General features: G+C 41.0%; 2 protein-coding genes across 3 annotated transcripts in view; one reads left to right on the forward strand and one right to left on the reverse strand.

The window, feature by feature from the left end:
- ELP2 (elongator acetyltransferase complex subunit 2) overlaps nt 1-2,179 on the reverse strand; it is a 45,899-nt gene extending 43,720 nt beyond the window's left edge. The window contains exon 1 of the mRNA XM_080821288.1: nt 1,490-2,179. Within this exon, the coding sequence (XP_080677414.1) occupies nt 1,490-1,627 (138 nt within the window). The 5' untranslated portion in view covers nt 1,628-2,179. The remainder of the gene's footprint in view (nt 1-1,489) is intronic.
- Nucleotides 1,789-23,979, forward strand: SLC39A6 (solute carrier family 39 member 6). Of its 2 annotated transcripts, none has more exons than XM_080821290.1 (10): nt 1,789-2,511; nt 4,521-5,258; nt 6,750-6,933; nt 7,932-8,101; nt 9,301-9,519; nt 14,573-14,678; nt 17,192-17,569; nt 18,805-18,885; nt 19,971-20,161; nt 21,296-23,979. In XM_080821290.1, the coding sequence occupies exons 2-10, from the start codon at nt 4,530-4,532 to the stop codon at nt 21,446-21,448; spliced, it is 2,211 nt and encodes a 736-aa protein (XP_080677416.1). In that variant the 5' UTR covers nt 1,789-2,511; nt 4,521-4,529; the 3' UTR covers nt 21,449-23,979. The 2 variants fall into 2 exon arrangements, with proteins under 2 accessions (XP_080677416.1, XP_080677417.1); XM_080821291.1 differs by having other exon boundaries at nt 2,219-2,511; nt 5,077-5,258.
- The last annotated feature ends 400 nt before the right edge of the window (nt 23,980-24,379 follow it).

Genomic DNA, 24,379 nt, shown 5'->3' on the forward strand with positions numbered 1-24,379 from the left:
GTGCCTTCCTCTTTAGATTCCCTTTCTCTACAGCCAATAGCACTAACTTCCTATTTGCTTACCTGCCAACTGAAATTCTCATGACAAGGAAAAGGTATGCAAAGTAAATGTGCAAAAACTAGTATATTTCACACATAAGTTATTTGAAGTTGTGAAGCAATTTACAGTATTTCCCTCTCTCACTAGATTAAGAACTCCTTGATGGTCAAGAATTATTACCCATTACCTTTGTGTCATCACCACCCAGTCCAGAGTTAGCCCATAGAGAGTCCTCAAATATTTGCTGAATGAATATTACTCCAAAACTTTATTTTAGCATCTGACATGCTCTTATTCCTGTATTTAATTAAGTGCCCAAACGGCAAATATTTAACAAAGCAAAGTACTTTTTAGGCTCAATATACTTTCTTGGTAAGTTAAAATCCCCTAACATAACCACAAAGTTATTAAAAGTAAAAATGTAATGGAAGACACAGGCACAAATACATTAAATGGCTCTAGAAAGATGGGCTTCTACAGTTGAGTCAGCCCGTGGCTAACCAACTTGGTAAAGTTTACCATTGGTTTTCCTGCTTTCTCTTGCCAGTTAAGAATGCTTGTAGTAAGTAGAAACAGAGATGGCAAGCAAGCTCAAGACAAGAAAAATCAGTACAATTATTTCATATGTATTTCATATATAAATTTGAATGTGAAAAGATTATGAAAATTGGATTTTTACTCGAACTAATAAAGCAGTACAAGAAATACAGATAGCTATTTCCTGCACTGCACTTTCATTTCTAGCACTTTATTTTTTTTAATCCGAGACTCTTTTTGAAAAGCAACACTAATTGTACTAGACAATGAGAATGGAGTCCTAACAACTCTGGGAAGAATGCAAAAACTAGGCACTTGAAAAGTGAGGTAACGCACCAAGCGAATAATCAACTGACTGGGTGAACTTCAGGGAATGTGTAAGTCCTGCCTTAGGCCTTAGGCAGGACTTACACATAGGAAGACTTACACATAGGACTTACACTTAGGATCCCTAACCCCTTTGCCCTTTACCCCAACAGCGCCTTCCTGAAAATGCCTATTCCCGAAGCCAAAATAAAAGTGATATTTCTTTGAAACTCAATACAAGCTTATTAAATAAGTCTGAAGGAAAATACAGAAACGACCACCTGTGATCATGGCTTTCATCCATACCTAAACTGCAAATCCTTTAAAAGCCGAACTGGTTAGCAGTATGACAGTTCCCACGGAAGGCTTCAGAAAAGGTGGTCTTTCAGGTGGGCTTATGTGGGATTAAGAGGCCACTGGCAGGACCTGATGACCCCAGGCTGTAGCGGAGCGCGAGAAGACGAGGAGTCCCGCGCGCCCAGGGGAGACTCCTCACCCACCCACCCTGCCCGCCGCTCCTGCGTCTACAGTCCGCCCCGAGCGCACGCAGAGGATTCGGCCCCCGCCCCCAAGAACATGGAAACGGGCGTCCGGCCACTTCTCTTACCTGAGGGTCATACAGCACCACGGAACAGGACGTGCCGAAGGCCAAAAGTCCTCCGGTCCCGGAGTTCCAGCTCAGGGCTCCCCGCACCCGGTTTGGGCAGCAAAACACGTGAGTTATTTCCAGCAGCGGCACTACCATGTTGCTGGCTGAGCCACGGGGTAGACCTGGGCGCGCACTTCCGCCCTCGGAGCGGAACTACTCCCGCGGTCTCCTCTCCAGCTGGCGTTATCCGCACCGCGTTTCGGAGGCGGCCGAGGGCGGGGCGGAGGCGGCTACGCCCCCGCCCCGCCGGGCCCGCCCCCTCTCCTGGCGCGAGTGGTCCCCTGGTGCTTGAGTGCAGCTATCAGCTCTCTTTTGGATCGTGGCCCAGCGCAGAAGCACAGCCTCCGTCCCAGGAACGAAGGCCCTACTGGAGTGGCTCAGGACCTTCCACAAAGACCCGGGGCTCGTGTGCTTGTCAGGAACGTCCCGCTGCCCCTCACGGCCAGGGCCCCAGCTAGCGGATGGGGCTGGCCGCGGGGCCTAGAGAGCGCGTCTCGGGCCTCAGAGAGGCGCAGGGCTGCGGAAGGGCTCGAGGAAAGGGCTTCCAGTTCGCTAGTGTCGGGGCTCACAGCCCACTCTGACCGCGCCTTTGCCCCTCCCGCTCCAGCGAGCCCCGTGGCGCCGGCGAACAGGCGGACACGCGGATCCGCCTGACCGGGACGGGGTTCCGGGTCGCACTGCGCATGCCCCGAAGTCATGGCCGGCGGAGGCGGTGGTTCGCGGCGGCGCGCTGCGCGCGGCGGTAATTAGTAATTGTCCTCCTGCTCCCGGGAGGCGAGGCGCGTGGGGCGCGGCTTCCCGGTGGCTGCACGGCGGTACCCCGGCTCGAGGGGCAGCCGGGCAGATGAGACCGCCGCTTCTCCGTGCCCTGTAGAGGTTTCTCAGAGAGAAGCACGGACCTGTTCCGAACCCTCCGGACCGCCCGCGGGAACTGAAGCGGCGCGAGGGGCCGGGCAGCGGGACGGCGAGGCCGCGGAGAGGTGAGTCCCGCAGGTCCGGGAGGGGACAGCGGAGAGGGGAGCCTCGCGGGCCGTGGAGGCCGGACTTTCCCAGTTTCGGGTGCATAGTTGGGCTTTGGGGTGCAGCGAAGGACTTTAGGAGGAAACAGTCCGTCCTGTTCATATCATATTCGAAGAAGGTACTGTCGTGTTTAAAAATAAAAAGCCTTTGGAAGCAGTTTTGTGTCCTCTTTCCCATTTTCTCCACTCACCCCTTTTTCCAGACCCTTGTCCTTCGGCTTTCTTTTTTCTTCCACACACGTTGATTTGCAGGGAAGATCCGCCAGCCGGTCCGCGATCGCCCTGAGCATCCTCCCTGGAGAAAGGCATGCAGCTGCCCACTGAGCCATCCGTCTGTGCGTGTCCCCACCCACCCCGCTCCCCATCCTGCGAATGATTTCTTAATCTTTCACTTTTGTATATTAACTGAATTTCCAAAACTTCAGGCTCTGAAGATTCTTCTTTCAGGAGTCTAGCCCTATGGTAGTTACTTCCATTTTCCACTGCTCCCAGTAGGATAAGCGGCAGTGTGCAACAAACAAATGGCAGTTATGGGGCACCCGCGCAGACATTCGTTCATGGGGTTTCTTCAGTCATCCGTCAAATATGTATTATTACCAGCTTTTCCTGGTGCAGGAAACAGCTGAAGGTGGTAGAGCTAGGTTGCCCCGTCCTCGGTCTCTAGCTCCAGAACCCAGCCCTAGCCTCTTTGGCTGAAGGCAGATAAATTTGGTCACAATCACCATCCATCACTGCTGATGGACGATTGCTGGGTCCTGAGATATCAGTCCATCTGCTTCTCCGGACTATACCTTCCCTTGTTTAGCTGAGTTCTGCTTTTCAAGGCGCAACTTGATTTATATATATATATATATATATATATATATATATATATATGTATATATATATTTATATATATGTATGTGTATATATATATACATATATATGTGTGTGTGTGTATAAAATGGGCTCTTTATTTTATTTATCTATTTATTTTTTACATTTTTCAGATTTTATTTCACAGTAATCTCTACAGCCAGCATGGGGCTCAAACCTACAACCCCAAGTTCAAGAGCCATAAGCTCCACTGACTAAGCCAGCTAGGTGCCCTAAAGCTCAACTTGATTATTTCCTTTGGGGTGTAGGCCTTTGAGTCCAAATACTATTGTGTGGTTGAGTGATGACAGTCTGTGATAAAATTTTCACCGTTTTATAGCCATATAAGAACAATACCCTTTTTCTGAAGTTTAATTTACTTGAAGAGGTGTTATTTTGCAGTCGCTCAAGAGAATGAGATCAATCTATATGTACCAACACAGAAAGGTGTCATTTGTTGAGTGGGAAAAGGATCCTGTTTGTATAAAGGAAAAAAGACACATCTATTTGAGTATGCATAGAAACCGTCCTAAGGGATAATACAAGAAACTGGCAACACTAGGTACCTTTGAAGAGTGGGATTGGGGGAAAGAAGCTTTAAATTGATTTGTATGTACTTAAGAAAAAGTTTTAAATGTGAATTATTTTGAGATTGTCATTTCTAGTTTTTTTTATGTTAAAATATTCTGTGAAATAATGATGATAGTGGGGATAAAGGGGTTTTGTTTTGAATCATTGTTCTTACTGGGCCCTCCCTTTTGAGGGTCCACAGAAACAGTAATAAGAAGTTGCCAGCTATGGCTGTGACCACATGAATCTCCAGTTTCTGAGTTACTGTTGCTTTTGCAGTGCTAATTATGGCCTCAGCACTCAGTTCTCCAGTTGTTTCAAGTGTTTTAGCAATTCAAGGGTAGAGCCTAGGGTTCTTCCTATTTTCTTTATATATATATATGTAGTTCTTTTATGTTTTCACAGTAGGTAGCAGTACACCAGTCAGTCACACTAAATGGTGTTCTATAAACCTTGATTATTGATACCAATTTTCAGCATGAGATTTCTTAATTCAAATTGTTTTAAAAGCGAAGGCAAGAATTTTTTTTTTCTATCCTCTCTAGGAAGGTGCAATGGCGAGGAATTTATCTGTAATCTTGATTCTGACCTTCACCCTGTCAGTCACAAATCCCCTTCATGAACTAGAACCAGCAACTGCTTTCCCTCAGACCACTGAGAAAATTATTACAAATTGGGAATCTGGCATTAACGTTGACTTGGCAGTTACCACACGGCGACATCATCTACAGCAGCTTTTCCATCGCTATGGAGAAAATAATTCCTTGTCAGTTGAAGGGTTCAGAAAATTGCTTCAGAATATAGGCATAGATAAAGTTAAAAAAATCCATATACACCATGACCACGACCATCACTCTGACCATGATCACCACTCTCACCGTAATCATGCTGCTTCCAATAAAAACAATCGGAAAGGTCTTTGCCCAGACCATGAGTCTGATAGTTCGGGTAAGGATCCCAGAAACAGCCAGGGGAAAGGATCTCACCGATCCGAACATACCAATGGTAAAAGGACTGTTTTAATCAAGGATGGTGTTACTGCTAGTGAAGTGACCTCAACTATGTATAATGCTGTCTCTGAAGTCGGAACTCACTTTCTAGAGACAATAGACACTCCAAAACCTGGAAGACTTTTCCCCAAAGATGTGAGCAGTTCCACTCCACCCAGTATCACAGAAAAAAACCGGGTGAGCCGGCTGGCCAGTAGGAAAACAAATGAATCTGTGAGCGAGCCCAGAAAAGGCTTTATGTATTCCAGAAACACAAATGAACATACTCAGGAGGTAAGATGAGTGCTTTTCATTATGCCCGCTTGTTTGTCCTGTCATTGCCGTTGTATCTCTACTTGCAAGGAGTATAAAGTAAAAATAAAATGATGAGGTTATTGGAGAGGGAATTTCTACTTTCTCCTTCAGGCATCCATCAAAACCCAAAGGCCTTTGTCCCTACTGTGTTGTAAACATTACTGATAGAAAACTTGGAGGGTAATTTTTTTATAAAATGGTGCTGGCAGCTACAACTGTTTTCTAATGTGGAATTTAAAATGAGTATGAAAAGCAGTAATCAAGGTTATTTTTGGATAAAGTCTTTAAAAGGTGAATATTGTTAATGAAAAGTAGAGAATGAGAGGTGGAAAAAGCAGGCGTTAGGATCCATGTTTTAGGGAAAGGTGAGGTTGAAGGCACAATAGAAGGCAAGAAGAGCAATAGTGTTACCTTCTTGGAAGAGGGATCTCAATGACTTGTGGAGTGCTGAAACTGGAGCAGCTCCCAAGAACCATGTGCTAGACAATAGAAAAGTCTGGGAACTGAGTTTCTAAAGTCATGTGTTTTTCCTAAACTTGACTTCCGGACTGTACAGTTTCCCTTGGATGAGAAATGTCCAGGGCAAGGAATTAGTTGGTAGGCATTAATATGCAAACCGTAAAGAGTACTTCATTCAAGTCATCCTATGACTGTACCAATTCCAGAATAATCCTAATGGTCATTCCCATAGTGACACAGGTCCTAAAGTTTGTCCTGAATAGTATTGGCCAAGAACTATGGGAATTTAAAGTAACTTTACAGAAGATGAGAAACAGGTGCTACTGCCAATTTTTTTGTGTGAGAAGGGGAGCTTAGATTACCTAGAGGGGATTCTCTTCAAACTAAGCTTGTCATCTAATTAAGTTGTTGAAACAGCTGCCTGCTGGTACAAGTTTGTTTTATTAACCAACCTTGCCCTCTGCAAGAGTAATTTACGTAATTTAATATTCTCTCGTTGTAGAGCTTTTGCCAGGTGAATAGACAGAACTGAGCTAAGTTTTGCAAGTACAGTCATTGCTGGAAGAGTGACGTGTCTTGGGCTTGTTTAGGCCACGTAGGGTAGCATTACTACTAAAGCACCATATTTCTCAATCTCTAATGAACTCCATCTCAAAATTAAAGCTCATTTCCTTAATAGGTTTATACAATGAGTTAACAGGCTTGTGAATGTCCATTTATCCTCAAGGTTGTTCCGCTGAGGGCTTTCTTTCTGGATTACTAGTGATTGAACTGCTTCTTCCGAGAAAAAAATAGGCAGAAGAGGTAGGATATCCCCATTGTAACATAGCATCTCCAGGGAGCTTGAGGCAAGTTCCAAAGTACTGAAGACAAAAGTTGGTTTTAATGCATTAACTTGAAAAAATAAAGAAGTAGCTTCAGTATGGAAAGGGTGTTGTATCATCAGAAAACTTTTTTGGATTGTGTAATGAGAATGCTTTTTGGTGATTTTCACTGCTTTGTTTCCTGCAGTGTTTCAATGCGTCAAAGTTGCTTACATCTCATGGCATGGGCATCCAGGTTCTGCTGAATGCAACGGAGTTCAACTATCTCTGCCCAGCCATCATCAATCAAATTGATGCTAGATCGTGTCTGATTCATACAACAAGTGAAAAGAAAGCTGAAATCCCTCCAAAGACCTATTCTTTACAAATAGGTAGAGTCATCTTTTTTATGCAAAACTAATTTCAAGTAGATATATTTATGTTATACTTTTTCTTATATTTATATCAACCTATTCATTTTCCAGCATAATCCCAAGTATCTTAATTGTTTGTTCTCTGCCTTGAAAGTGAAGCAAGCAAGTTGGTTAGCCTTGCCTTAAGAAAAAAAAATAATAAAAAAATAAAACAGATATGTAGCTGAGGTCATCCTACAGGAAATCAGGGGCATCTGAAATTTGGGCTTTTTATGTTGTCACACTGTTTCAGAAGGTCAGTTAATATCTGCTGTTTAAGAGCCTAAATCTGGTTCTTATTAATAAGTGAAACCAGGATCAGTTCTGCTGTAGTGTAGACCTGCGTTGCTCAAAAACTATGGTAGATAAATAATTCCCTTGTTTACTAAAGAAATCGTTGAATTCCCGGATTCTTTCCTTTTATATTTCTTTTTTCTTTTTTTTTTTTAAGATTTTATTTATTTGACAGACAGATCACAAGTAGGCAGAAAGGCAAGCGGAGAGAGAGAGGGAAGCAGGCTCCCTGCTGAGCAGAGAGCCCCATGCAGTGCTCAATCCCAGGACCCTGGGATCATGATCTGAGCTGAAGGCAGAGGCTTAACCCACTGAGCCACCCAGGCACCCCTCTTCTTTTTTTTTTTTAACTCCTCTCTTTCGTAATTTAGCTGTGTATGGGAGTCCAAAAGCTCAGCTCCAAGTGATCTAGAATTCGTCATTGGCAACCATTTTCTCCCTTTGACCCCCATCTGAAGAACTTTACACCAGGCTTCTGCTCTTTCCCAGGAGGGTTCAGTCAGATTGTTCATTTGCACCAGAAACAGATTTCTCAGTTATTATTCTGTTACCACAGCCATCTTCCACTGAGTTTGTATTTCTTTAGCTTAAGAAGTGCAACTTGCTTTGACAAGTTGCTTTATGTTACTCTGTTAAAGTTCATCAATTGTATAATTTTTCCTTTGCTGTGTTTTATTTGACAGCCTGGGTTGGTGGCTTTATAGCTATTTCCATCATCAGTTTTCTATCTTTGCTTGGCGTTATCTTAGTGCCTCTCATGAATCGGGTGTTCTTCAAATTTCTCCTAAGTTTCCTTGTGGCACTGGCCGTTGGGACATTAAGTGGTGATGCTTTTTTACACCTCCTTCCACATGTAAGTACAGGCATTTGTCCTATCAGTGTATTTTATTATTCAACAGTGAAAAGATTAATATATTTTTGGTTTGTACTAGAATTCTTTGTTTGATATATTTAAGAGGTTAGAAATTTGGTTTAGAGGAGTTGATTCTAAAATATATTAGGTGACTGAAATTTGCATTTACATACTAGATCTTAGTATATGTTCGTGGTTTGTTTTTTGCTTTTCTCTTTAATAAATTTACTAAATATAGACTAATTTAACTTTCTGGACCCAGTTAATAAAAGGAGATAGATTCTGCCCAGATATTATTACTGTGACAGATACATTAGTGTAATTGCCACAGAAATAAAAACTGATTCTGTATGTACTCCTTTGGAGTTGAATTTATGTGTATCATGAGAGATTCACACTCATTGACACAAGTAAATTCTTATCTAAGTTGAATAGAGTTTACTTAATAGCGCCATTAAAAAGTTAAGCATTTGGATCTCATCTTTTAAGCTTCCCTTAAAGGTTTACAGGTCAGTGGGGAAAAATCCTTCTGAGAGCTCTCTACATAGCCCATCATGTTCCATCCTATAGTGAAAAACTGTTTTTGCTGTGCTGAGCTCCCCATCCCCAGATGGCAGATGTTCACCACGCAGCCTGTGTGTAGGGTGTACCCTATGGCCACCCCCAACTCCCCTCTGTTGATGTGCTGCACACTTGGTTCCCTACCATGCCTGAGGGCCAATGCCTGCTGCAGACTGCTGGGGCATAGCACCTGATCTCGGATACCTGCCAGGGCCCGTGACACACACTAGGCTTCTTGTAAGCACAGCAAAGGGACTGGTATGGGCTTTTTCAGTGTGGAGTACAAATAGAAAACCCTGTATGCCTCTTGAGTCTGGGAGTTCCCTGTCATTCGAGGCCATGGTAACTTGTCCAACATTGAAAATACCTGCTACCTCTATGAGAGTCAGGGAATGCATCTGTCATCACGCTAAACCAGTGCACACCGTTAAGTGCCTTAGCACATTATACATTAAGCTCTAGATCACTAGCAGCCTGTGGGTCATTTTGATGTATTAAACTTCCCCCTCAGCTCTGGCATAGCCCATTAATTGCCTAATTCTGAATGGTTTCCATATTTGGTCTTACTATCTTAGCCAAGTTTTCTGACATGTATGAAACTAATGAATTCATAAAATACATACTGTTTTTTCCTGTAGTCTCATGCAAGTCACCACCATAGTCACAGCCATGAAGAATCTGCAATGGAAATGAAGAGAGGGCCACTTTTCAGTCATCTGTCTTCTCAAAACATAGAAGAAAGTACCTATTTTGATTCCACATGGAAGGGTCTGACAGCCCTGGGGGGCTTGTATTTCATGTTTCTTGTTGAACATGTACTCACATTGATCAAGCAATTTAAAGATAAGAAGAAAAAGGTAAGGAAAAGTACTGTTTACTTACTAGACATTTTTGAATAGGATTCTAACTAGACTGTTAGCTGAGCTTTTCCAGCAAGTATGATCTTCATTCACCAGGGTTTCAGTACCCTGAGATACTTTTTCTTTCCAGAGGCATAACCCTGGAGTTCTCTGTTTTCAGTACTCCCTTCAGACTCCTGAGAGGGTAAAAATGGCACAGGTTCAACATTTGTGTAAAACAAAACAAGGCACAAGCAGAGCCTTGCAGATCTGAAGCATCATGATTACAGCCTTGATGGTGGCAATGGTTTCTTGGGTATATACACCCAAATTCATTGATGTGTGTTTGTTAAATATGGATGCCTTCTTCATTGTCAGTCATACCTCAGTAAAGTGTTGTGTTTGTTGGTTTGTGTGGGTTTTTTGTTGTTTTTTGTTGTTTTTCCTTAAATGGGCTCCATGCTGAAATCAAGACCTGAGCTGAGGGGCGCCTGAATGGCTCAGTGGGTTAAAGCCTCTCCCTTCGGTTCAGGTCATGATCCCAGGGTCCCGGGATCGAGCCCCACATCGGGCTCTCTGCTCGGCAGGGGGCCTGCTTCCTCCTCTCTCTCTGTGCCTTCCTCTCTGCCTATTTGTGATTTCTGTCTGTCAAATAAATAAATGAATAAAATCTTTAAAAAAAAAAAAAAAAAAAAAAAAGACCTGAGCTGAGATTGAGAGTCGGGCATTTAACCAACAGAGCCATCCAGACATCCCTACATGTTTTGTTTTTTAAAGAAGCATTATGGTCACACTGTTGGTGTTTTTTTGGTAGTTACGATTAACTGTTCTCATTAACTTTAATTATTCACCCTGTAGCTGAATATTCTCCGTGTTTCAGAGGGTTTGTGACTTTCACAGTCTTGTCCTTTACAAATTGCCATCAGAAAATAGTATGAAGCCAAACCATAGGCTCTTTATTTCTGGTAAAAAAAAAAAAAAGTCACCTGTGGTTATCTGTCACCTCTTAAACTGATGTGACCAGGTGAGTCAGTCAAAGGACTGTCCTAATGGAAACTCTTAAAAAGAACATGTACATATCTTAGACATTTTAATTTAATTTTAACTGTCTGTACATTCATATTCTGGTCATTTGTTGTTGACCAAGGTTTTCTTTGAGTCAGAACTCTGATAATTTTTTCTGTAGCCATGCTACTTCACCTACAGTCTCCAATTTTGGTTTCTCTCAAGTGAAGAAGAGGTTACACACTTGGAAAGCTATTCGAGAGTAGAATCTAGGCTTTGTAAATTTTATGCAGTGGTTGCTTTACATAACTTGATAGTCTCTTTTTTTTTTAACAACTTGCCTTTGAATCTTATAAAAGCATTCAGCTTAAGTTTTCATAGAAGTAACTATTCTCACCATCATTTCACAGTTTGAGTTATGTGTCATTAAATTGTGCAATTACTATAACAAGCCTAACTGGCATGAAGAGGTTTGAAAACAAATGCAGTTGATTCTTGCTGAGCGCAGAGCTCACTGTGGGAAGCAAGTGCATGTGTGAACAGGAAAGTTGCCTCCTTCTCCTTCCTGTGAATATTTGCCCTTAGAGATTTGTCCTTCACTAAGACCTCAAGTTACAAATTGTGAACCTTCTCTTTACTGGACCTAAAGTTAGAAGAAAGAAGTGAAATGAGAATAGCTTATTCACTCTTAATCCAGGAGTCCTCTTCCATGGTCCCATTGTCCCAGGTGCTTCACTTGGACTGAGTAGAGGATATATCCTACTTGTTGACATTCCCTGGAATTTTTTCCCTAAAAAAACAAATGATCTTACATTAGTTTCAGGGTGAGGCTTGGAGGTTTGTTTGTTTTACTGTCTCTAGTTCACATGCCATCATTTCTAACATTCTAATTTCAATTTAGTTTTTAATTCTTACCTATAGATAGCTTTTCTTTAATCTGGTACTCTTTAACATGGGACTGTTACGAAGTAGGCTCCCTGTGATTTAACACAGAACAATTTTTAACTCAGTTGTGAAATCAATCTTCTGTCATGACCAATGTTTTTAAAGGCAGCGGTAATATACAGTGTATGACATGTTTTTCTATGGCTTATAGTCAAAGAAGTTTAATGATCTCTTTTCTAAAATAGTTTCTACTGGAATAAAAGCTCGGAAGAGCTAGGACCTTTGCTACATCTCCAATGCCTAGAATAGCATCTGGCAGATAGATAGTTAACAAACATTTGTTGAATGTATAAGAAACATTAAATGGCAAGCAAGCATAATTTCTACACAGACTTCCCACAGGAGTTTTGCAAATGTTACTTGTTCTCTTCCCTTTCAGAATATATTGAGTTTATCTTTTGTTAAAGGTGTCTAGATCTTAGAGTTACTCATATATAACAGTTTTGTTTTTTTTTTAAGATTTTATTTCTTTACTTGACAGACAGAGATCACAAGCAGGCAGAGAGGCAGGCAGAGAGAGGGGGGGAAGCAGGCTCCCTGCTGAGCAGAGAGCCCGACGCGGGGCTCCATCCCAGGACCCTGAGATCACGACCCCAGCCGAAGGCAGAGGCTTAACCCACTGAGCCACCCAGGCGCCTCTCATTTAACAGTTTTAAATTACATGTGTTCTCTCAAAACAAAACAAAACAGGGGCACCTGGGTGGCTCAGTGGATTAAGCCTCTGCCTTCGGCTCAGGTTGTGATCTCAGGGTCCTGGGATGGAGCCCCGCGTCGGGCTCTCTGCTCAGCAGGGAGCCTGCTTCCCCCTCTCTCTCTGCCTGCCTCCCTGCCTGCTTGTGATCTCTCTCTCTGTCAAATAAATAAATAAAATCTTTAAAAAAAAAAAAACAAACTGTTCCTTATATAGTGAGTGTTTAGAACTTTTTCAGCCTTATAACAGGACCTAGGATTTTCCTTAAGATATCCATTCTGCATCCTTAGGAGATTGCATATATCATATGATATCTGTCAATTTGGAATCTATATTCAAAGTAGGGTTACATCTCATACTTGTTTATGTATAGTTGGACCTTTATAATAAGTTCAACCTCAAAAGCTTTTTTCTACCAGTGAAGGCTATTTCTACCAGTGAAGGTCACGTTGAGGACCTGCAAGTCATCTATGACATCTCCCTTATCCTCGTATCTAGGCTAGTTTTAGTGAATACATCTGGAACTTTTCCATTTCTCTCCCTCTTCCTTGCTATCATTCTAGTCTAAGCCATGCTTATCTCCCACCTCGGCGACAGCAGCCACTTCTTAACTGGCCTGTCTACAGTATTTTATTGTTTCCTTCTCCCAGTCCAGAGCAGAACAAAGTGATTTGTTTCAATGGAAATCTGATGAAGTTGTACACTGCCATTTATAAGCCTTCCTTCAGTGACTTCTCTATACTTGTAGGACATAGTCCACACTTTTAACTTGGTTTGCATTGGGTGTCCTTCTGCCACCCAGCCGTTATCCCCCTATTTCTGACCACCTTGCACTGCTTTCATTTCTGGGATGGGATTGGCCTCTTTCTGTTTTAGGACCCTCCCACATGCTGTTCTCCCTACATGGAATCCACCTCTATTCCCAGCCTATGGTTCCCCCACAAACTTCTACTTATCTTAGGTCTTGGTGTAAGGATCACCTTCTCAAGGAAACCTGCCCTGGGACTTAGTTAGGTCTTATTATAAACTTTCATAGCATTATGTGTTTTCCCTTTATAAAACAAGAAAAATTGCAATCAAAGAATTGCTTAATCATTATATCTGTAAAGCCTCCCTCCCTATGGATGATAAGCTCCATGAGAACAGAGACCATGTGTATCTTGCTTTACATTGTATTGCCAGCATACAGCATAGGGAACATTATAGGTCCCTGATACTTACAGAATGAAAGAACTGGTTAATTTGTAAGTTCTGGGGAGAGTCATTGCCCAGCAGGAAAGAAAGCATTGACTGAACTGATACAAAATATCCTGAATTCATTTATTGTCACAAACACTGAAGTACTTTCTCTGTTAAAGTACTCTCTCTAAGCTGGGGGTTGGTATAAAGATGTGTTTGTGTGCTTGCCTTTAAAAACTCTATAGTCTTAAGAATGTACGGATGGTTTACATGTTATCAGAGCTAGAATGAAATCTTGGGCCCAGTGGTGATTGTTTAAGTCATACTCAAAAGTACTGCGGATAAGAAATCTATTATTTGTGGCACCATTTTCAGTCATTTTGAGTATTCTCTTCTACATAGGTAAAGTATATAAGTAAAGTATTACTTCTACGCAAGTAAGCAAAGTAAAGTAATGAATGATTTACATAAGTAAATCACACACTACACCATTGTTCAGATGGTTACCTTTATGCTTGGGCTCAAAGATAAGGATAATAGCTCAAGTATGGCATTGAGGTGGTTAAAAAAACCTAGTGATAAATTCGAGGCTAACTAATAGAGATTTGTTTTTAAAAAAAGGAAGCTTGTTAATGGTGTTTTATTATAGGAAAAGTATTTTAGTTTTAATAGCAAACACCTAATCAGTGTCACAGTATAGTTTCAGGTTATAAAAAGTATGGGAAGTATGGGGTTTCGATGTCCAAAAGAGGGCTGGAGAGAACCAAGCAGTTGGTTAGCAGATCACTAAATGCTGGAGAAAATGTCTCCAGTTGGTTCTAAAATTGATAACCTGAGGCATAGTTCAATTTTAATATGTGTATGAATCATTCAGGCCTCTAGTTAAAATCCTGTGCTGATTCATTAGGTCTGGGTGTGGCCCAAGATTGTTCATTTCTAACAGGCTCCCCAGAGTACACTTAAAGTAGATGACCTAGGGGACATTGAGAAAGATGGATATGTGATTTTGCAACATTTCATATTACTGAAGCCTTGATGCTTCACCATCCTGAGCAGCTGTTATGCCTAAAACACACAGCTAGGTGCTGTGTAAGTTAACTATAGGCCCTGCCGGCCCTTGGAGGACTTTTATCCCAATAAAGGTCCTTTACTCTGTTGTCTTCCCTGGGTCTTCTGCTTAACTGTTTGTTTATAGTTGTACACAGAAGCACTTCAATGGTTTTAAAGTGCTGCTTTCTCTTACCATTTTAGAATCAGAAAAAACCTGAAACTGATGATGATGTGGAGATTAAGAAGCAGCTGTCCAAATATGAATCTCAACTTTCAACAAATGAGGAGAAAGTAGACGCAGATGATCGTAAGTCTTAACAAACCTGAGGTCTGGAGGGAGTTTACTGCACTGTGATTTGCAGGCAGCTTGGACTATCTGGGACAGAGGGGACCATGTCCCTTTGTCTTTTTTTTTTTTTTTTTACTTTTGAAATATTTAATGCCTTTTCTTTTTAATTGCCAGTGAATAAGCTGTTTATATTATATTTACATTTTTTCCTCTAATTTTTTTATTTTGAAGGAATTCAGACATACAGAAAAGTTTCAAGAGTAATACAAAGAGGGGCGCCTGGAGGGCTCAGACAGTTAGGCATCTGCCTTCAGCTCAGGTCATGATCTCAGGGTCCTGGGATTGAGCCCCACATTGGGCTCCCTGCTCAGTGGGAGCCTGCTTCTCCCTCTTCCTCCTTCTGCTGCTCCCCCAACTTTTACTCTCTCTCTCTGTCAAGTAAATAAATAAAATCTTTTAAAAAAAAAAAGTAATACAGAGAATTTCTGTATCTTTCATATAGCCCCCATATTTTACCCTCCCTTATCATTCTGTTTCTCTCTGAGTACACACACACACACTGTTTTGCTAAACCATTTGAAAGTAAATTACAGACAAGATGTCTCTGTATCCCCACATGCTCCCTATATGTCTCCTTAGAAAAAGGACATTGTCTTATATAACCATGGGTTAGTTATTGAAATTGGGAAATTAATGTGATACCATGTCATTACTAGTCTCTAGACCTCACTTATGTTTTTCCAGTTGTCTTAATGACTCCTTTATATTTTCCCTCCACCAGAAGAAAAAGTTGGTCCAGAGCATAGCCCAGGATCAAATACTGCATCTAGTTGCCCCTCATTTGGGCTGTTTCTAATCTTTTTTAGGACTAGATTGATCACTCGGGGCAGAAGTACCACAATGTGGCATTGTATCCTCTCCAGTGACGCAGTGTGCCACCTGCCGTGATGCCCCGCTGTGAAGTTACTGTTTTTCCTGTAACTGGACTGTTAGCTTGGCATTTCTTATTGGATGAAATGAGATAAGATGAAAATTTTAAACCAAACTCCTCGCCATGACCTTCATGGTCCGACCCTGCCCTCCACTCTGTCCCATTGTTCGTTGTGTCCAGTCTCACTGCCCTTCTTTTCATTCCATGAGCACACCAAGTTTATCTCCAAGCCTTGCATTCACTATTGTTCCTGCTCAGAAGCCTCCTGTCAGATCTTCACACAAATTCCTGCCCCATCAGTTAGACTCAGAGGCCTTACCTGATCACCCAAAGACAAATGTCTCCCAGTTACTGTCCTTCCCGTTATCCTTTTCTGGTTTTCTCCATGCTGCCCAGTGCCTCATAGGACCTTATTTACACATGTTTTCTTATTAAATGTGGCTGTCGCCCCACAAGAACAGAACGTGCTTGAATTTAGAGACTTTGTCACGCTCCTATCCGTCCCCCGTGCCCGGCAGGGTACCTGGCCAGAGTAAGTGCTCACTAGATAGCTGCCAGCTAACCAGGGAGGAAATCTGCTTAATTGCTACTGCCTACCTCTACGGTTTCCTTCCCAACCTTGGTTTTTTATCCTGGTTTTTTCTCTAAAGAGTAAATAAAATGTTCTTGCTCTTCTTGTGTCTATTCCTTCTTCATCATGGAGTCCAGTGCAGTGTATAACAGTGAGAGGGAGTTGTTGCCCTAGAACTGGACCACAGTGTCGGGAATGTGCCCAAGAAAAGTGTGATCTGTGCACAGGACAAAGGGAAAAAACAAAACTTTATTGTTGAAATTTACTTTTCTTTGTACAAGTAGATAATAAATAAATTGTTCTTGGTGATCACTGTATTTCAAATGCTTGTTTTTCCTTGAACTTCACCCTCAAAAAAGAAGTTAGACAACAGTATTCATGTTTTTTATTTCCAATTTTCAGTATTTTTCTTAACTGTTTTTCTAAAGTAAGTATGTGCTGCTTTTTTTTTTTTTGAAAGATTTTATTTATTGGTTTGATAGACAGAGATCACAAGTAGGCAGAGAGGCAGGCAGAGAGGCAGGAAGAGAGAGACGGAGAAGCAGGCTCCCCGCTGAGCAGAAAGCCGGATGTGGGGATCGATCCCAGGACCCTGGGATCATGACCTGAGCCGAAGGCAGAGGCTTTAACCCACTGAGCCACCCAGGCGCCCTGTGCTGCTTTTTTAACCAGGGGAAAAAAGACATCTTTTAAAATGTAAGGAGGCAGGTATTACACTGTATGTTAATTAAATGGAATTTTATTAATAACTTGAAAAAATGTAAGGCAGAAGAAATCAAGGGAGAATCTTGGGGCTAGTTATTGGAGATTGAAGTTTAAAGTCCATTCTTAACCTGTGAGGCCATTTCGTTTCTAAAATTCATTAAAACCTGTTGATGTTTTGCATCAGCGATACTCTGCTTCATTCTGTATGTGAGAGGCTTGCCATGCTCTAAGATCTTTTTTGACTTTGCCAATGGGAATGTTTGAAATATGTGCATTAACAAAGCCTTCTGACTTTGACCCGATGTCCCTTATGTTTACACCTAGGACCTGAAGGCTATTTACGAGGGGACTCACAGGAGCCCTCCCACTTTGATTCTCCACAGCCAGCAATCCTGGAAGAAGAAGAGGTCATGATAGCTCATGCCCATCCACAGGAAGTCTATAATGAATATGTCCCCCGAGGCTGCAAGAATAAATGCCATTCGCATTTTCATGATACGCTCGGCCAGTCCGACGATCTCATTCACCACCATCATGATTACCATCATATTCTGCATCACCACCACCACCAAAACCACCACCCCCACAGTCACAGTCAGCGCTACTCTCGGGAGGAACTGAAGGACGCCGGCATCGCCACGTTGGCCTGGATGGTCATCATGGGCGACGGCCTGCACAATTTCAGCGATGGCCTCGCAATTGGTACGCATCTGCACGTTTGCTTCTTGTTGGCTGACTCTGAAAGTCACATTAAGCCACCAGGCCCCTTTTAATGAAGACTAGGGCCATTTTGATAAAGCTAATAACTTCTAAGATCATCAGAATGTTATTTCTTCTGTAGCTACGTTGACAGTGAAGTACTAAATAAAAATTACATAAGATTAAGTGCTACAAACTGCCTGCTCCGTTACCTAAGTGGTAACTCTCAAAAGTTGTTTTAATTTGTAGAGTCTTAAAATCAAGCTTTAGCGTGCATGGAGTATATGTTTTTGTGGGGTTTTTTTTGTTGTTTTTACATTACAGTTCCCCCCCCTTATCTGCAGTATAAACAATATTAAGGTACAAGACACTTTTTTCCATTATCTTTTATACGGAAGGAATCCTGGCATATCTGATAAGTTGAGTTAAAAAAAAATTTAAGAGAGATTTTGCTATTAAATTGCTCATTCTATCATGACCAAGAGATAATAGAATACTTAAAAATTATAGTGACCTGGTGCTGGAAGGAGCAGTGGAAATAATTACAGGTTAGGCAGCTAAGGCCTGGCAGGGCGAACCCCTTGCCCAAGGAGGCAGTGCTGTTTTGTAACCAGGCAAAGAGGAGCTCAGTTGGCTCCCTCGAAGCCTGGTGTGCTTCCTCCTGGGTACTGTGCACAGCAGAAGCAACAAAGGAGGAGATGCACATGCTCGGTCACACTCTATAAGCGATCAGTTGTATACAGTGCTAGTTTTTAAAATGGGGGGAGCTGTTTGTCTTAAGACTTTTCTTATTAGACAGTGAAAGAATGAATTTGAACAAATCTAATTACCTAGTGAATTCTTCTGAGGCCAGTGAAATGTATTTGTACTCTTGACTGCTCCATTTTCTTTTAAACCTTTTAAATCAGTTTACTTTTTACATAAATGTTTTATGTGATAACGATTACGTCTCAGGACTGTGATAAGATCCTCTAATCACTCTGAAGCACAGTGGAACTTACCCTTCTCAGTTGTACCTGCTTATGCTCCACTGGGAAATTTAAACCTAATTGCATGTAATCTAACATTACTTGTAAAGAATATGCAGAGTGCAGCTGGAAAGTTCTGTTAATTCATGACCAGAATCTCGTTTACTTCTTTCACCTCATGCTGTATGCTGGTAAGATTTAAAAAAAAAAAAAAAAAAAAACACCCATAGAACAATGTAGCCAAACTTTCTCTGATTGATTTTTACCCAGGGGCTGCTTTTACTGAAGGTTTGTCCAGTGGTTTAAGTACTTCTGTTGCTGTGTTTTGTCACGAGTTGCCTCATGAGTTAGGTAAGAGAACCATATAAACAGTATTTTCCAGGGGGATGAAGTGTCCTAGTGTCACTGGCATTTGCTATTGATAGTTCCAGCAAGCTTCCTCGTAACTTCTCTGCCTTCTACTAGCCTAGCTAGGTTTCTTTTCTTACTGAGTATAAGTTTGTTTCCAGCCTATGAGTATGATTACACAATTGCCTCTGTGGGGTTGCCAGAGAGATTTGTGGGCCTCCTCTCTCATCCTCTTACCCTACCGCATGCCTTCCTGGACCAGCATACTGGTGACATCAGTGATCATTATCTTCATACCTACAATATGAATAAGACCACAGGATTCAAAGAAATCAGCTTCCATTAACAGAGAGAAATTGGAAAGAGATTCTCATTGGAGCTGAAGAAAAGGGAAGTTGATGAATTGTGTTTTGAATATTTTTCTCCTCTGTCACCAGGATTTAAAACCTTCCCAGAGTTGTTCTGGATCCCAGTTCATGTCCTTGTTTTTCTTCTTATAGATACATATTTGCACACACCTGTGCTGCCATTTTCAGTTTTGTTCCTTGGCATGTTTTCTGCCATTCAGAAGGCCTCCCATCTGCCTGCCGGATGCTTATAATCCTCCACATCTGGCTTATGTTCCACATTCTAGGTCCTTCATATTCCCTGAGGCCTCTATTAGCTATTCCCATCTTCATTGCTCTTTTTATCCTTTTATAACTAGAATGTTAGACTCTTAAGCTCTTAATTATAGATTGCCTTTATCATTTGCTGATCATTTCATGTGTGAAATGATCAGTGAAATCTTCTTCTTTGTGCCCAATTATAAGCTTGTTGAAGACCATGTAAGAGCACAAATTTAAATTCATGGTATTTATCATTCACTGACAGAGTGAAAGCCTTAAGAAAAACTTTGGATTAAAAAATACCTTAATTTATAGAGGTGTTAGGGTGATTTATGCAATACTTGTTACCCCTGGTAATTCTTTGCTGCTTTCTTTTTCCTTCAAAAAAAATTTAGAGAATTTCTTAATAAGTTTCTTGGGTATGTGTCTGAAAAGTGATTTCTTTCCTTTCTTTGTTCCCTTTTTTGTTTTCTGTTAAAGGTGATTTTGCTGTTTTACTAAAGGCTGGCATGACTGTTAAGCAAGCTGTTCTTTATAATGCTTTGTCAGCCATGCTGGCATATCTTGGAATGGCAACGGGAATCTTTATTGGTCATTATGCTGAAAATGTTTCTATGTGGATATTTGCACTTACTGCTGGCTTATTCATGTATGTTGCTCTGGTTGATATGGTAAGTTTTTAAGAAGTCTAATTACAGTGTTGACTAACAATAAAATAGAGAAAATGTTCAGTGAAACCTCTTAAAAAAAAAAAAGTAAGATTGATTGATTGATTGATTGATTTGAGAGAGAGAATCCCAGGGTCGGGGGGAGGAGCAGAAGGAGAGAGAATCTCAAGCAGACTCCACACTTGAGTGCTGAGCCAACCCAGGCTCAATCCCAGGACTCTGAGATCACAACCTTAGCCAAACCCAAGAGTCGGATGCTTAACCAACTTAACCAGGCACCCCATGAAACCTCATTTTTAAACAGGCTTTAGTTTAGGGGGTGCCTGACTGGCTCAGTCAGTAGAGCGTGCAACTCTTGATCTCAGGGTTGTGAGTTCTAGCCGCACTGTGGGCATAGAGCTTACTTTCTTAATTAATTAACTAATTTAAAAGGCTTTAGAATAAATACCGTAATAAGTAAGTCTGTACTTTATAAGGTAGCATAGAAAATACAGGTTCTTTAGGGTGTAGCTTTTTGGATTACTGATCGCAAGCACACCTTATCCTGCCTAATGTGTGTCAGGATACACAGAAATATCCACCCCTTTCTGATGTGTCTTTTTGAGAGTAGAATCTCAGTAATCAGGCATTCAACTCTGTATAGATTTGCCAGAAACCCAGCACAAGCCACATGTTGTGAATGCTCATAATTTCTTCAGAATGCTCATAATTTCCTTATTAATGGACAAAGAAGTTACTTTGTTTTGTCAGCAAAGTCCGCATAACAATCCCAACCAGTCTGATTGCTAAAATTTTATTTTCTATATAAAGTCTCCGTATCTCCAAACTTAGGTAAGCCATATGTTACGTTTGGTTCAGCTACCGGCAGTAACGAAAGGAGAATAATCAGTATAGTTCTTTGTTTCATAGTCGAGTGAACTTTGACTTGTTGAGCATACCGTGAATAATCATTATGAATTAAGCTGCTGGGAAATGCTGTATACATTAGCTAGAGTCAGTATGTATATGGTCCCATTTTAAGGAGTTGGCTCAGTATATCCAGCGACATATAAAGCTAGTATTACTGCCCCGTAAATTCTCCTAAAAACTAATCCGTGGTTCTGAAAACTTAAATGTTGCTTTTCTTTTTTCTTTAAGGTACCTGAGATGCTGCACAATGATGCTAGTGACCATGGATGTAGCCGCTGGGGATATTTCTTTTTACAGAATGCTGGGATACTTTTGGGTTTTGGAATTATGTTGCTTATTTCCATATTTGAACATAAAATTGTGTTTCGTATAAATTTCTAATTTGGGTGTAAATGCTAGAGTAGCTTGAAAAAATATTGCTGTCTGTAGTTTGAATAGGTCATAGGGAGATGAGAGTTCGTAAGCTGTAATATGCAGCCTTTGCGGTTAGTGGATTTTGTGATTTTTTTTTATTGAGTATTTCCATTTGTTATGCTTATAAGGTCAGTTATGGTGGTAACACAAAGGTACGTTTTAATATTTAAGTTATTCTATTTTGGGAATATGAGCTATATGTGCAATTTACCAATTTTACCAGTTTATTGTATAAACAAGAGATTTGGCATGACATATTCTGTATATTTCAGGAAAAATGTCTTTAATGCTTTTTCTAGAACCTAATTTAACACAGTAAGCCCCGTATTGGATGTCAGGCCTCCAAAGAACTGCTGGCATTTAGGAGTAAGGATACACACAAAGCCTGAGATACCAATAACACTTGTACTGAATTTTAGCCAAGAAATAAAGAGAAAGAAGAATCTGTAAGAATTAAGAAGGCACAGATTTCTTTCCAAAAAAAAAAGTCACAAAACTCATTACAAAATAGAAGAGAAAATTTAAATTAAAATGGCAATACTAGTGTAGAGTACCTTCATAACATATTTGTCAGAATAAAATAAACCACATTGAGCACTTTTTACTAATTTAGTTGTACATTTAACTTTGTATAATAGAGAAGTCTAAGTATATTTAATGAATTCAAGCAATATATACCTTACCCAAGAAATTGGAATGTTCAAGTATTTGTGTGGAGTTATACCAGATGAATATGAGTAAGTCTATGTATGGCCAGAAACTTGGGTATTGAATGTTCTGGTTATCTGGTTTACCAAATGTCAGCATATTAGAGCTTTGAGATAGGCAAGGACATTAAAACCATACTGAGTGTAATTTGACTCCTTGGATTCAGAAAGTACTTTGGTATCTTTTAGTGCTTCAGTGTTGTCATTATGAGCAATTATCATTTTTATATGTAGTACTTTAGACATACTAGGGCTGTCTGTGGCATTCGCTAGATGTTGCTTTTCTACAAAATAAATTCCCCATGTCAGCTTGATATCAGATATCCAACTGTCTTTTTTTTTTTTTAAACACCATTGTAACTCCTTAAGCATACAGCTCATTAGTTTTAAGTATATTCACATTGTTGTGCAATGGATCTCCAGAGCTTTTTCATCTTGCAGAACTGGCTCTCTATACGCATTAAACAACAACTCATTTCTTTCTCCCACAGCCCCTATAACCACCATTCTACTTTCTGTCTCTGAATTTGAGATGTCTGATTTTCTTAAGTACTGTCCAGACTATAGTATACTTATCAGTTCACTTATATTATTGATCAGTTATATCAATTACTCAGTTTTAAATTCTTCACCACAAAGACACTTTAAGAAATATTGACCCACAGTTTGTTCCAAGCTGCCCCTAATTTTTCTTTTATAATAATCAGAGCCTTAAGCTTGAGAAAAAGCACTGATACCTACTTTCTAAAGAGAATTTTAAAAAATAAAATAAAATAGACAAGACCCTAGACCCCACTTAGGGCCTATTGAGAGTCAACTGGACCATCATCTCTATTCCCCAAGCCAAGTGAAAGGGATGGATATGGGTAACAAGAGAATGACTAGGATTGAGGGTGCCTCAGAGGATGACATGAAGCATCTCCTCTAGCAAATGATTACTCCGCTTCAGAATTCTGCCCACAGACCTTCCTTACTGCTGCTAGAACAGGGCAAGATGAGGAAGCTCTGGAGAATTGGAAATGTTCCTTGAGATTGGGGAACACAGACTTGACTTTTCACAGATTCTGAAGGTGGAAGATGTGCTGGGCCTTACCACAAAACAGAATGAACTGGAAAGATAGTTCCCACTCGAGGTCGAACTCCCTAGTGGACACATGGGAGGTTTAAGGAGTTAGTTTCCATGGCTTCATATGGGGGAGAATGGAGATTAAAAGATCGTGCAGGAGCCGTAGAATGTGAACCAAAACCTGATCTCTAGGGGGAAAGAAAACTTGAAAGACTGATAGAAAAATGCACAAGTAATAACTTGAATGAAAAAGACAGAGATAGGTGCGTAGGTGGCTCAGCTGGTTAGGCGTCTGCCTTGGGCTCAGGTCATGATCCCAGGGTCCTGGGATGGAGCCGGGTCAGCCTCCCTGCTCAGTGGGGAATCTGCTTCTCCCTCTCCCTCTGCCCTGCCCTCTTCCCCTGCTCGTGCTCTCTCTCAAATAAATAAAATCTTTAGAAGACCTAAAAATAGAGTAGATCATGTATACTTGAGAACTTTACGGATTAATTTTCTGAAAAAGAGATATATTTACTATGAAAAAATAGAAAGTCAATTACTGTTGGGGGCACCTGGGTGGCTCAGTCGTTAAGTGTCTGCCTTTGTCTCGGGTCATCGGTCCTGGGTTCGAGCCCCACATTGGGCTCCCTGCTTGGTGGGAAGCCTGCCTCTTCCTCTCCCACTCCCTCCGCTTGTGTTCCTGCTCTCGCTGTCTCTTTCTCTGTCAAATGAATGAATAGAATCTTAAAAAAAAAAAAAAAAAGCCGATTACCATTAAAATAATCACATCAAAATTCTTCCCTTTCTCCTCCCAAACCAGGCATTGTTTGCTGTGTTTTACCAAAACTTCAAGCAGCACATAAATACCTAGCTTATTTCAATAGTTTCTGGGATTAGAAAAAAAAAATGTTCATCATGTTAATTGAGGGTAGTGTAATCTTGAAATAAAACCATGCTGGGAAAGGCATCTACCTCAGACCCTAAGACTTCCTTTACATTCTCGCCAGCTATGTCAACAATGGAGGGCCGTGACCACTCTTGGCTCAGGCCATTTATCAGTGAACAACCTTCAAGGATAAGGTCTGTGACAGATCAGGCCTGTGTAAGAGGCAAATTCCCCAAGTTCAGCCGCTGCCCAAAATTCAC

Source organism: Martes martes, assembly GCF_963455335.1.
Source record: "Martes martes genome assembly, chromosome: 13".
In the NCBI taxonomy this organism is placed as follows: domain Eukaryota; kingdom Metazoa; phylum Chordata; class Mammalia; order Carnivora; family Mustelidae; genus Martes; species Martes martes.